This window comes from Dipteris shenzhenensis, chromosome 26 (assembly GCF_047967505.1).
Source record: "Dipteris shenzhenensis isolate YYH24624 ecotype China chromosome 26, Dip_SZ_1.0, whole genome shotgun sequence".
Classification (NCBI taxonomy): domain Eukaryota; kingdom Viridiplantae; phylum Streptophyta; class Polypodiopsida; order Gleicheniales; family Dipteridaceae; genus Dipteris; species Dipteris shenzhenensis.
Genome location: NC_141621.1, coordinates 6,800,088 through 6,812,494, shown reverse-complemented (window position 1 = coordinate 6,812,494; position 12,407 = coordinate 6,800,088). Strand labels below are relative to the sequence as shown.

Genomic DNA, 12,407 nt, shown 5'->3' with positions numbered 1-12,407 from the left:
GGGGATGTGGAGTATAGAGGGTGAGTTGTTCCTTTCATAAATAAACTTATTTTGCAGTGTTTGTATGTATTATAGAAGTGCCATAAGTCTTAATTGTGTGAATACTTTGTTTTTCACTTGTGTAGATGGATTAATAGAGGTATATTTCTTGAGAAAGTAGAGACCCAGGCTTTGAAAGTTCTTGATGACTTGAGGGTTGTAACAACGATGGGCGTTCCTTTAGAGACACCAAAAGATTACACAATGCAACAATACATGGAGGACATAAAATTAGAAGGAAGAAAGCATTTGTTCTTAGCTCTACGATCAAAGGATTCAAAGATTGAGAGTAAGGGAGGAAAGAAAGCAGATGGTCTCTCTGAGTTGGACATGGCCGCTCACAGGGTTGTCTACAGGTTGGTCCCTTTTAGTTTTAATGATGGTGCTTTTCTATTTGTTTTGTGAAGCTTATAACAACATTGAACTTGACAATCATTTTTATTTGTCTCAATTTTTTTGTGAACCTTTCTTTATATAGGAGGTCCAAATAATTAGCGATTGTTGATTTGTAGGTATCTTGCTCATTTGGCAAGAGAGAGAAAGATCTTAGAGATTCCAAATTTGTGCAAGAGTTGGGTGGAAATTGGTCATGCTACTTGTATGTATCCTCCTGGCATGCACAATCACTCTCAATGGGAACTTGCAAATTGTCCTTGGTGGATAGACTTCCCCAAGGGACAAGTCTTGGTGCGTGAGAGAGACTTTCACAAGAAATATGCCTCATCTAAGGACATTGAAGAAAGTAAGGATAAAATGGGCGGAAGCTCTAGAAAAACAAAAACACAAGCACAAAAACAAGAACAAGCTCAAAAGAAAGGTAAGAAATATACATACATGTTGAGTTTCTAATGTTGTTTGTGATGAGGGTTTGGAATAGTATACTAATGTTATTCTTTCCTATCCATTTAGATGAGGAGCCATCTAGTCCACCAAGGCAAGATAAGGATCAAATGGAGCATGCAAGTAAGGTTCTAGTTTATTTTTGTTCTTGCTATCGGTGTTTCAAAATTTCCTTTGGTTGTGTTTGATATAAATTTTCCATGTAGGTTCACAATCTATCACAAAGTTAGTACAACATTATGTATTTCATAAGGCACAGTCACCGGATAGTCTATCGACTCGAGGTATCACTCCATTATATGCTTGTATGGTGGGTGATTACATAACCATGGGCATGGACTTTTCACAGTCCAAGAAAAATGAAAAGTATACTATTTTGCATGAGTTTTTCATGAATGTAGTTAGCCCTGATCGAGACTACATGCGGTTGGGTAAGAAGATTAAGTGGGCTGCGGATTTTATATTGGTTGACTTTCCCACTGGATTTCCACTTGATGAGAGAGAACCCATCCCAGTTTGGAACCTCTTATTAGAGGACCATGTGCGTTATGGGCTTGCTGTTGCAGCAGCTTCATTATCAGATAGTGGTTGGCTGGCAGTTATATGTCCTATGGCAGGTAAGGTTTAAAATCTAGCACTATTGTTGTTATATGTCCTCTATTCTCATTTTTCTTGTATGAGATAGTGTCATTTGATTGTAGGACACTGTATTTCGTGGATGGAGCGCTTTGCATTTGTTCAAGGCTTGGAAGTTGTCAGACGTGTAGTCATTCATGATAATCTTCCACATGGATACTGTAAATACCATGGTATAACTCTTAAGGTATGCTACAATTCCATGCACGGTGTGTTGTAATGCTACATTCATGAACTTTTTAATGTGTTTCTTTATGTGGGATTGATAGATGCCATGTTACATGTAGTATGCATGCTGGGTTTTGATGGTAAAATCATATATTTCATTTGTGTTCCATATGTGTGGTCACATGTAGTCTTTCATGCTATGATACTTGTTGGCTAAGGTCATTCTTTGGTATGTGGTTCTCTATGCATGATTCACAGATGCAATCATCTATGTTGGCTCTAGTACGTAGAGCTAAGAAGACTCCATCCATTTATTTGGAAGAGAGTGTTCCACTATTTCAAAACCTTTCCATTGATCCGCTATCTGATTTATGGACTCACTATGTGCCTCTCAGTGAGAGGACAATAGTGCCTATGTCTTCTCAGATGGCTCGAGGTGGACTTGAGCGATGTTGCTACTTTGTTGGGTGCCTTTTGTCTCTCTTATGTGTTCCAGGAGGATTGGTTTTAGAGATGGGTTGTGGCATAGCTCCTCTCATGCGTGCTTGTCAGGCTACTGGTAGACCTTGTTTTTCTTTTGATTCAGATAGCAGTATTATGGCTACCATTGTTGAGCCACTTGTAGCAGACCATTTCGGGAAACGGGTGAGGTCAGAGCATGATGGCGATGGGGATGAAGATAGAGTGGATCCCATCACAAATCCATATGATGATTAGTATGGTACTGAACTTAGATCTTTCTTTGATGACATTTGGATATTTTTGGATTGTTGTTATTGTGTCTTTAACGTTTTGACTTACTATGGTTTCAAATGTATGTTTGATTGTAGTTTGTTACCATGCTATGCAGAAGAAATGGCAAGATTCATGTCAACTGAAAGAAGATATGATGAGAGGCATTCAGATAGGCCACGAGCTCGCATTTACTTTGTTGATGATGAGTGTCAAGAGGAGTAGAATATGATTTAAAAGACCATTTTGATGAGAGCTTGGTGATACTTGTGAGAAGAAGTCCCATTTTGAATATGGTAATATTGCTCTTTGGGGTGAGCTAACAGTAATGTGGTAATATTTCTCTATGTATTATGCAATCCTATGCTTTCAAATGATACTTGGGTTCTCCCACATATGGGTGAAGTGGTATTAATGTTATTAAGTATAATTTCAAGCAATGTGGATGTTTTGATTGTAGGAAAATAAAACCCATTTTGAATGCAGAAGAATTTTTGTGTATGTGATGCAACCCCACGTTTTGAAGTGACACTCCACTTTCTTTTGATTACTAATGACACATATTGGAAGTTACATTATTGAGATAATTCTAATCAATTTTGTATCTTTTCTTGTATTATTAGTCCAAAACATCACTTTTTGACCTCGGGTTTGTACACAGGTCATTTGACACCCAAATCATGTCAACTTCAAGAAACATGTATTTCATAGACACAATGTATTTCACATGCACAATTTAAATGGGATAGGAAGGACAAATACAATTACCATTTGAGAATGCAAAATGTACAAGATGTTGTGCTTGGATAGTTAAATACAATGAAAACATTAAAAAAGGTGTGAGATATGTTTGCAACTTTATATGAGGCAAATGAATACCTAGGATCTTGATGAAGAGAAAGCAAATCAATAAAAGCTTTTGACATGCATATATAGTGAGACTCATAGGCATGAATATACAACTTGCAGCCATATGAGGGACTATGAAATATCAATAAATTGTGCAAGTCATCGTCAATAGACTCACTAAAGTATATGAGAATTGAGTTGTTGGAAAAGTCTTAGTTGCTTTAGTCTCTCCTGTGCTACCAAGTCCAAGTTACATTATCAAGATAATTATAATATATTATCAACTTGCTTTACTCTCCCAAATATGGAAAGTAGGTTAAGTTTCATTTTGGAGATTCTTCCCAAATAGTGGATTTCACAAAGCTATGTTGGCTACCTCTATAAGGGATTGTGGAAAAGATCGCTCGCTTTTTTGGGCCCGCTCGCTTTTTCTTGCTCGCTCTATCGACTACCTCCGAACCCTTGAGGGGGGGTGTGTTGGGATAACTATGGTCAAGGGCTTGCTCTATCGTGCATGTGTGCATCTAGGGGAGTCATGTGTGTGTGTGTGTGTGTGTGTGTGTGTGTGTGTGTGTGTGTGTGTGTGTGTGTGTGTGTGTGTGTGTGTGTGTGTGTGTGTGTGTGTGTGACTCTGTGTGTGTGTGTGTGTGTGTGTTGTAGAGGCACATCTAGTGCTATGATGTGTCTAGTGTGTGACCTCAGTGATGATGTAAGCCAAAGGCCCCCACATGGGAGGCTCCTTTGATTTAGGCCAGTCCCACTTATGTAGGGGCTGATTGCCATTGATATAGGGGAGGTGCCTACACCATCCTCTCTTTCTATAAAATGGAGGTCATTCCTTCATTCTAATACATGGATTTTGCATCACTTGTACTCTCACTCTCTGTGCCATGATGCATCTCTTCTATCCCACACTCTTCTATAGGGTGCCCATTGGATACGTGCACCTTCGAATAACACACCTAGGTGTGCGTTTTTTAATGATTGTGCATGACACTAGGCAAAAAACATGGTTTAACATGATCAATTATACAAACCAAACCTGATGGGCATGATACTTTGCACCTGCCTTAACATATGTGGGATTAACTTGCGTACAAAGGGGTATGCCTATCAAATACATGCAAGTTTGAACAACACACCTTGAGGTGTGTTTTTTTTATGATTGTGCTCGACGCTAGGTGAAAAATATGGTTTAATGCGTGATCGACCATGTGAACAACATCTGATGGGCATGATACTTTTCACGTGCCTCAACATAGGTGGGATTGACGTGGCCCATCAGATATGTGCGCTTTTGAATAACACACCTCGGAGCATGTTTTTTGACGATTGCGCATAACACTCTAAGGTGGAAAACATGGTTTGATGGGTGATCAACCATGTGAACCATATCCGATGGCACGATAGTTTGCACCTGCCTCAACATAGGTGTTATTGATGTGTGTGCAAAGGGGGATGCCCATCGGATACGTGTAGGTTCGAATAACACACCTCGAGGCATGTTTTTTGACGATTGTGCTAGACACTAAGTGAAAAGCATGATTTAACGCATAATTGACCATCCGAACCACGCCCTATGGGCATAATACTTTTTTGGTTGCTCAACATAGATGGGATTGATGTGCGTGCAAAGCGAGTTGTCCATCGAATACGTATGCCTTCGAATAACACACCTCGAAGCGTGTTTTTTGATGATTGTGCATGACACTAGGTGAAAAAACATGGTTTGATGGGTGATCAACCATGTGAACCATATCCAATGGGCATGATACTTTTAACTTGCCTTAAATTAGGTGGGATTGACATGTGTGCAAAGGGGGATGCCTATCAAATATGTGTAGGTTTAAATAGCACACCTGGTAGCGAATTTTTTGATGATTGTGTATGACACTAGGTGAGAAACATGGTTTAATGCGTGATCGACCATGCGAACCACATCCGATGAGCACAATAATTTTCATTTGTCTTAATATAGGTGGTATTGACATGCGTGCAAAGCATGATGCACATCAGATACGTGTACCTTTAAATAACGCACCTCGAAGCGGGTTTTTTGACGATTGTGCATGACAGTAGGTGAAAAACATGGTTTCATGGATGATCAACCATGCGAACCATATCTGATGGGAACTAAACTTTGCACATTTCTCAACATAGGTGAGATTGATGTGCTGCAAAGTGGGGTGCTCATCGGATAGGTGCAAGTGCGAATAACACACCTGGAAGCAGGTTTTTTGACAATTGTGTAGGACACTACGCGAAAAACATGGTTTCATGCGTGATCGACCATACGAACCACATTTGATGGGCATGATACTTTGCAACTACCTAAATATAGGTGGGATTGATGCACATGCAGAGAGGGATGCCCATTCGATACGTGCTCCTTTGAATAACACACCTAGGAGTGTGTTTTTTGACGATTGTGCATGACACTAGGTGAAAAACATGGTTTAATACTTGATTGATTATACAAACCACCCCCGATGGACACGATACTTTGCACCTGCCTCAAAATATGTGTGATTGACATGCATACAAAGGGGGATGCCTATCAGATATGTGCAGGTTTGAATAACACACCTCAAGACGTGTTTTTTAATGATTGTGCCCGATGCTAGGTGAAAAACATGGTTTTATGCATGATTGACCATGCGAACCACATCCAATGGGCAAGATACTTTGCATATTGACATAGGTGGGATTGAGGCACGTGCATGGTAGGATTCCCATGGTTTGCTAGCTGATTGACCATCCAAACCATATCCGATGGGCATGACACTTTGGATGTGCCTCAACATAGATGGGATTAATGGATGTGCAAAGTGTCATGCACAATCATCAAAAAATACGCTCCGAGGTGTGTTATTCAAAGGCGCACATATCTGATGGACATCTCGCTTTGCACGAGCATCAATCCCACATATGTCAAGGCACGTGCAAAGTATCATCTCCATCATATGTGGTTTGCATGGTTGATCATGCGTTAAACCATGTTTTTCACCTAGTGTTGGGCATAATTGTAGTAAAAAAATACACCTCGAGGTGTGTTATTCAAATATGCATGTATCCGATGGGAATACCTCATTTCACGCACATCAATCCCACTTAGGTTGAGATAGGTGCAAAGTATATTGCCCATCGGATGTGGTTTGTATAATCGATCCTAGATTAAGCCATGTTTTTCAACTAGTGTCATGTACAATCGTCAAAAAACACGCTCTGAGGTGTGTTATTCGAAGACGGACATATTTGATTGGCATCTTGCTTTGCACGCACATCAATCCCACCTATGTAGAGGTAGGTGAAAAGTATTGTGCCCATCAGATGTGGTTTGTATGGTTGATCACGCATGAAACCACGTTTTTTACCTAGTGTCCTACAAAATCGTCAAAAAACTCGCTTCTAGGTGTGTTATTCGCACGTGGACGTATACGATGAGCACACATGGGTGATTGACAATGCGAACCATATACGATGGGCACGATACTTTGCATGTGCCTTGAAATTTATGTGGTTGGCACATGTGCAAAACTAGGTGCTAATCGGATACATGCATGTGCGAATACACAACTGGAAGTAGGTTTTTTTACGATTGTGTAGGACACTACGTGAGAAGCATGGTTTCATGCGTGATCGACCATATGAACCACATATGATGGGAATAATACTTTCCACATGCCTCAACATAGGTGGGATTGACATGTGTGAAATGTGGGATTCCCATCAAATACGTGCGCCTTTGAAGAAGACACCTCGGAGCGTGTTTTTTGACGATTATGCATGACATGAAAAAACATGGTTTGATGGGTGATTGACCATGGGAACCATATATGCTGGGCATGATAGTTTGAATGTAATAGGAGGTATTGCCATGTGTACAAAGTAGGATGCCCATTGGATACATGGACGATTGAATAACACACTTGGAAGTGTGTTTTTGATGATTGTCCTCAACTCAACATATGTGGGATTGATGCATGTGCAAAGCAGGATGCCCATTAGATACATACACATTTGAAGTGTATTTTTTGACAATTGTGCATGACACCCTAAGGTGAAAAACATTGTTTGATGGGTCATTGACCATGCGAACCATATCCGATGCCTATGACACTTTGCACATACTTTGACATTGGTGCAATTGATGCATGTGCAAAGCATGGTGCTCATCGGATACGTGCATATGCGAATAACAAACCTGGAAATGGGTTTTTGATGATTGTGTAGGACACTAGGTGAAAGCCATTATTTCATGCATGATGGGCCATATGAACAACATCATATGGTCATGATACTTTGAACATGCCTCAAAATAGGTGGTATTGATGCATGTGCAAAGTGGCATGTCCATCGCATACATGTGCATTCGATTAATAAACCTCGGAGCGTGTTTTTTGACGATTGTGCATGACATTAGGTGAAAAATAGGGTTTCATGGTTGTTCGACCATGCGAACCATATTCAATAGGTATGATACTTTGCACATGTGTCAACATAGAAGGGATTGACATGCGTGCAAAGCAAGATGCCCATCAGATATGTGTAGATTTGAATAACATACCTCGAGGTGTGTTTTTTAACGATTGTGCATGACACTAAGTGAAAAACATGGCTTAATGCGTGATCGACCATACAAACCATGAATGATGGCCGCATAATTTCCACCTTTCTCAACATAGGTGGAATTAATGCATGTGAAAAGGGGATGTCCATTGGATACGTGCAGGTTCGAATAACACACCTCAAGGCGTGTTCTTTGACGATTGTGCATGACACTAGGTGAAAACCATGGTTTAATGTGTGATCGACTATGCGAACCACATCCGATGGGCATGACACTTTTCAAATGCCTCGACAGGTGGGATTGACATGCATGCAAAGGGGAATGTACATTGGATACGTGAAGGTTTAAATAACACAAATTGCAAGCATGTTGTTTGACGATTATGAAATCCATTTTTACATCTGTGAGTGTTATTCGAGTCGAACGAATTGCATGCTGCTCGGCATGTGAATTTGCTTTCTTTTTACCAAATCATGAAGCTTCTTTTCTTTTTTTATTCTCTAGTACTATATTCGAGTCATTTAGGTACAGTATATGTGCATCAATTTGATTTGATATAATTTCAATATCGGCCTCCTCAATCCACAACATTATATGAGCATGCATTGATCCACGATTCTGGATCTCGTATCTCACTATGTGATATCTTCCTAGTAGTCCTTTGGTCGATATAACATATTTGGACAAGAACCTTTGTAGTCAAACATGAAATAGTGCACTCAAATGGACAATCTCTCCATGTGAATTTTTGATTGAATTGTCTCACAATTGCTTCTATTTTATTGATCTCATACCATCTAGTGTTTGATACCTCATCTGCTATGAGTGTAAAAGATATGTTAGGAAGTCCCCATGTTTCAACCATCGTCATTAGATCTTTCAAGTTTCTATGATGCCATGAAGGGGTCTGGGTATCGACCCTAGTACTAGAAACTTAATCACCCATTTCATTATCTCATGTTCAAATACTCTTGGATCCTGTCATCTTTGTTGATCAATCCCTCTTTGTAGAATTGTAGTTTGCATTGAGTTTGCAATAATGATTGCTTGTCGAATTTGGTACATTAGTAGCAAGTACGACTTGCAGAGTGTGAATACTGAGAATAGTGAACCTACTCTCATTTTCAAGTAGACATTTAAGAATAGCTTACCATCATGGCTACCATGTCCAAAAGGGTACATAAATGGAAATAATGCTATCTCAATTGTTAATCCATCAGAATCAGATAATCCATCTATGGATGTAATGAATTTTCGTTCGACAATTCTTGATGAATTACGTAGTACTATCATGCCGACCTCATGTGAATCATGTCTTTCAAATTGATGGGTTATAGGCAATACATCTACGTGCTCCAATAATGACAAATAATTATTCTCATGTGCAACTCTCATAAGATGGAAAGGAGAATGTGCAGAGTCTCTTTAGAATGTGAACAATAGCTTCTGAGGAAAGGACACTAATTCCAAGTTTCAGATGGGGTCTTTCGTACATTGACAAGTATTTTTTGAAGATAGGATTTGTTCTCGAGTTTAAAGCTAGTATTTGCTCAGTTGTTAACAATAGTATCATTGGATTTTTGCAAATCCGTTGTTGATCCCAACATATCAATGGATTCTCTAGTATCAATCTTCTTTGCGGTGTTCCTTTTGCTAATGATTTAATTGCTTTTGAAATATTTAAAGATACATCAATGATCAATAACATTTACATTTGAAATATTCCTGCAACTAGCATATTTCGTATGTAGTTAAGATCATATGGTATTGAGTACAGTTTTCGAAAAGGAGACTTTATACAAGCCTCACAAATCATCCTTGTTCTATTTTCTTGATTTTTTTCCATATACACCTAAGAAAAGTATTTGATAGTTCATATGGTATGACCTCAGACTCTAGTATAGATGGTATTGATCGTAACTTTGAGAAGGAATTCATACCAAATTCAACTCTACCACAATACACACTATTTTATTTTTGTTACAAATTTAGAGCACATGTTTTGCCACTCTTCTAAATATGTATCGATGAATGGCCATGATGGAATATTGGGGTGTAATCGTCTTTTCTTATTTCAAATACTATTATGATAAGCATATACTCGCTTTTCAATAAATGTTCCCTTCATTTCTATGAATGACACGAAATATATTATAAAAGTACCTAGTCTGTAGATGTGCTCGTAGATGACTACTCGTATCAATTGCTCGCAATCCACGTGATATTGCAGCAGATGACAAGGCGTGTCAATTGACGATAACTCACGACTTCGCTCGACATTGCAAATGTAAATATGTATCATGACAGTATACAACAAACAAAACACACTTAAAAATGGTTTTTTATTTGCATGATAAATCTTTGTTTTATTGTTATATAATTACATAGCATTCTTCAAATCTAGCATATAACCACACATTGATGTGGATAGAAAGTTGGCAGTCAATATAACCATATGATCATGTGAAAGCATGATCATATGGGCACAAATTTCATAATACATATAACGACATGTTCATGTGGGGGGAGAGTTGGCACTGTTTCTCTCCAAAAATTATAAGACCAAGGAATGTGCCGTTCCTTGGGATCTTGCAAATCGCATAATGTAGTTTGCACATTGCATAATGTGGAATGTGCCGTTCCTTGAGATCTTGCATCCCGTATTTTGTAAATTGCATAATGTGTCTTTTTTAAAAGAATATTATTGTTTTTATTTTAATAAAGAATGTCACAAGAAATAGCAAATGTACTTGCTTAATGAAAGTGCTTGTATAGAATAATGATAACCAATCACTTGCAATACCTGCAATGTACATACCTAGAAACGTTACGGAATTGTAATATATACCAAAATTGCTAAGAAATCTCCTTGCATGAATAATGTATCAAATCTGAAAGCTGAAATACCAAAGCAATTCAAATCTTGAACTTGAACGGTTAAATCCCAAAGCAATTGAGATCTCTGTAAACATGAGAAAATCAAGTGTTATACGAAATGTTTGTTGTCCGGATTTTAACGATGGAATAGGGTTGGATGTGCAAGGTGAATCTTTTGTATCGTTTCTATCATTTTGCAGCATACAATCTATGAAAATATCCACGCAAACACATGATTAGAAGGCTCCGCTTTCATTGCTCTACCATTGGCGTGGTGGTGAATCACTATTAAGTAATCCAGAAATTAGCAATCGGACATAGAGGACTAGCGTTGATTGCAGCTCGTAAGCTTAAGTCGATTAAGAACTGATGACCTATGCGACTCGAGTTGAAGTCCGTCCGTGGAATTCAAGAAAAGGGACGGCAATTTATGTTTCCATGGGAGAAACGGCTCGCTGGTATAGCTAGCTAGAGGCAGGAAAGCTCATTGTTGCTGTTAGGAAAGGGGCCAAAGGCGATTGGAATTTGTTTGAGTGTCGATACCAAAGACAGGAAACTCACCTCGAATAGATACAAGCATGCTGTGATCCCCTCGAAGCACTCGCAAGTGTTCAAGGACAACTAGTTTATTGTTATCCATATTAAGCATTCGAAGACGGGAGATGTCGATCATGGGCAATGTCTATCTCAGAGCAAGTAGCTATCGCAATTAGAGAGAGGCCTCGATGCTTGACTGGAAAGTTTGTGGTCCGAAAATGTACCGTGGCACTGCCAGCAGGGATCGCCAATGCTGCGTATATTTCTTATGCACCGTGAACCAAGGGTTCTGGATCCTCCCTTCTTGGACCATGAGCCGATCCCATCGGAACGTCGTCGTTATCCAAGTGAGCAACGGACACCCATTCAAGGTAAACCTGCACTTCCTCGTGCAGTGGGGGGAGGGTGACCATGAGCTGGGACTGGAGCTTAAGGTCGACCTGCTCCTCATCAGGCTGGGAGAGACATAGACTTGCGCCAGCCCGGCCAGCGATCCGATCAATTCCACAAGGATGTATGCTTTCTACACTCTTCAATCCATGGACACAGCCACACTCGAAGACTTTGCGTGGCAATGCAATTGCAGCATGAACCTGCTGACACTCACATTGACATTGATCCTATTGTGCTCAAGAGGAACGTTGTAGTCTAAGCTGTGATGGGGAGAGGTCAGTTACTGGATCCTCAGGGCGAAGGGCGCAGCACGTTCGTGCTCCAGGTGAAGCTCTGTAGCTGGGGAGTGATGCTCGGCACCCAAGTAACGTTACTCACTGATTGTGGGCGTGGGCACTACGATTTTGATTTTTTCGCTTCCAGGCATGCATTACTTAGTTTGAACGACCATAGAGTGGGCTTGCTCGACTTAGTTCGACAATGGAGTAGGGCTTCTGGACTTGCTTGCTTTGCAAAGGCAGGCGGGAAGCGTTGAGCTCACGCAACCTGCATGGAGCTTTCGGATGTTGCTGGTTCGAAGCAATGAAGCAAAGGTGAAGAGGGTAAGAAAGCCGAAAGAAGCACAGGCCAACAAAAACAGTGAAGGTTATGATCCGCTTCAAAGTGGGAGCATGTTAGGCAGGCAAACGAACGTTACAAACCAACGTTGCGCACAGGACAAAGCGGCAAGGAAGGAGGGGGAGGAAAACCTGGTGGCGAAGCAACT

At 39.9% G+C, this 12,407-nt stretch overlaps 1 protein-coding gene across 1 annotated transcript; it reads left to right on the top strand.

Moving 5' to 3' along the window:
* Positions 1-792: 792 nt before the first annotated feature.
* On the top strand, positions 793-12,176 carry LOC147884594 (uncharacterized). The gene is made up of 5 exons (XM_087398022.1): positions 793-856; positions 949-1,002; positions 1,086-1,496; positions 1,581-1,702; positions 11,922-12,176. The coding sequence occupies exons 1-5, from the start codon at positions 793-795 to the stop codon at positions 12,174-12,176; spliced, it is 906 nt and encodes a 301-aa protein (XP_087254148.1).
* Positions 12,177-12,407: the final 231 nt, after the last annotated feature.

What these genes read in the sequence shown, in the direction of transcription:
- LOC147884594 (XM_087398022.1), top strand. Translation starts at nt 793, where the DNA reads ATGGGCGGAAGCTCTAGAAAAACAAAAACACAAGCACAAAAACAAGAA. An exon ending in AGAACAAGCTCAAAAGAAAG is followed by an intron (nt 857 to 948) that starts GTAAGAAATATA and finishes CTATCCATTTAG; the next exon opens with ATGAGGAGCCATCTAGTCCA. An exon ending in GGATCAAATGGAGCATGCAA is followed by an intron (nt 1,003 to 1,085) that starts GTAAGGTTCTAG and finishes TTTTCCATGTAG; the next exon opens with GTTCACAATCTATCACAAAG.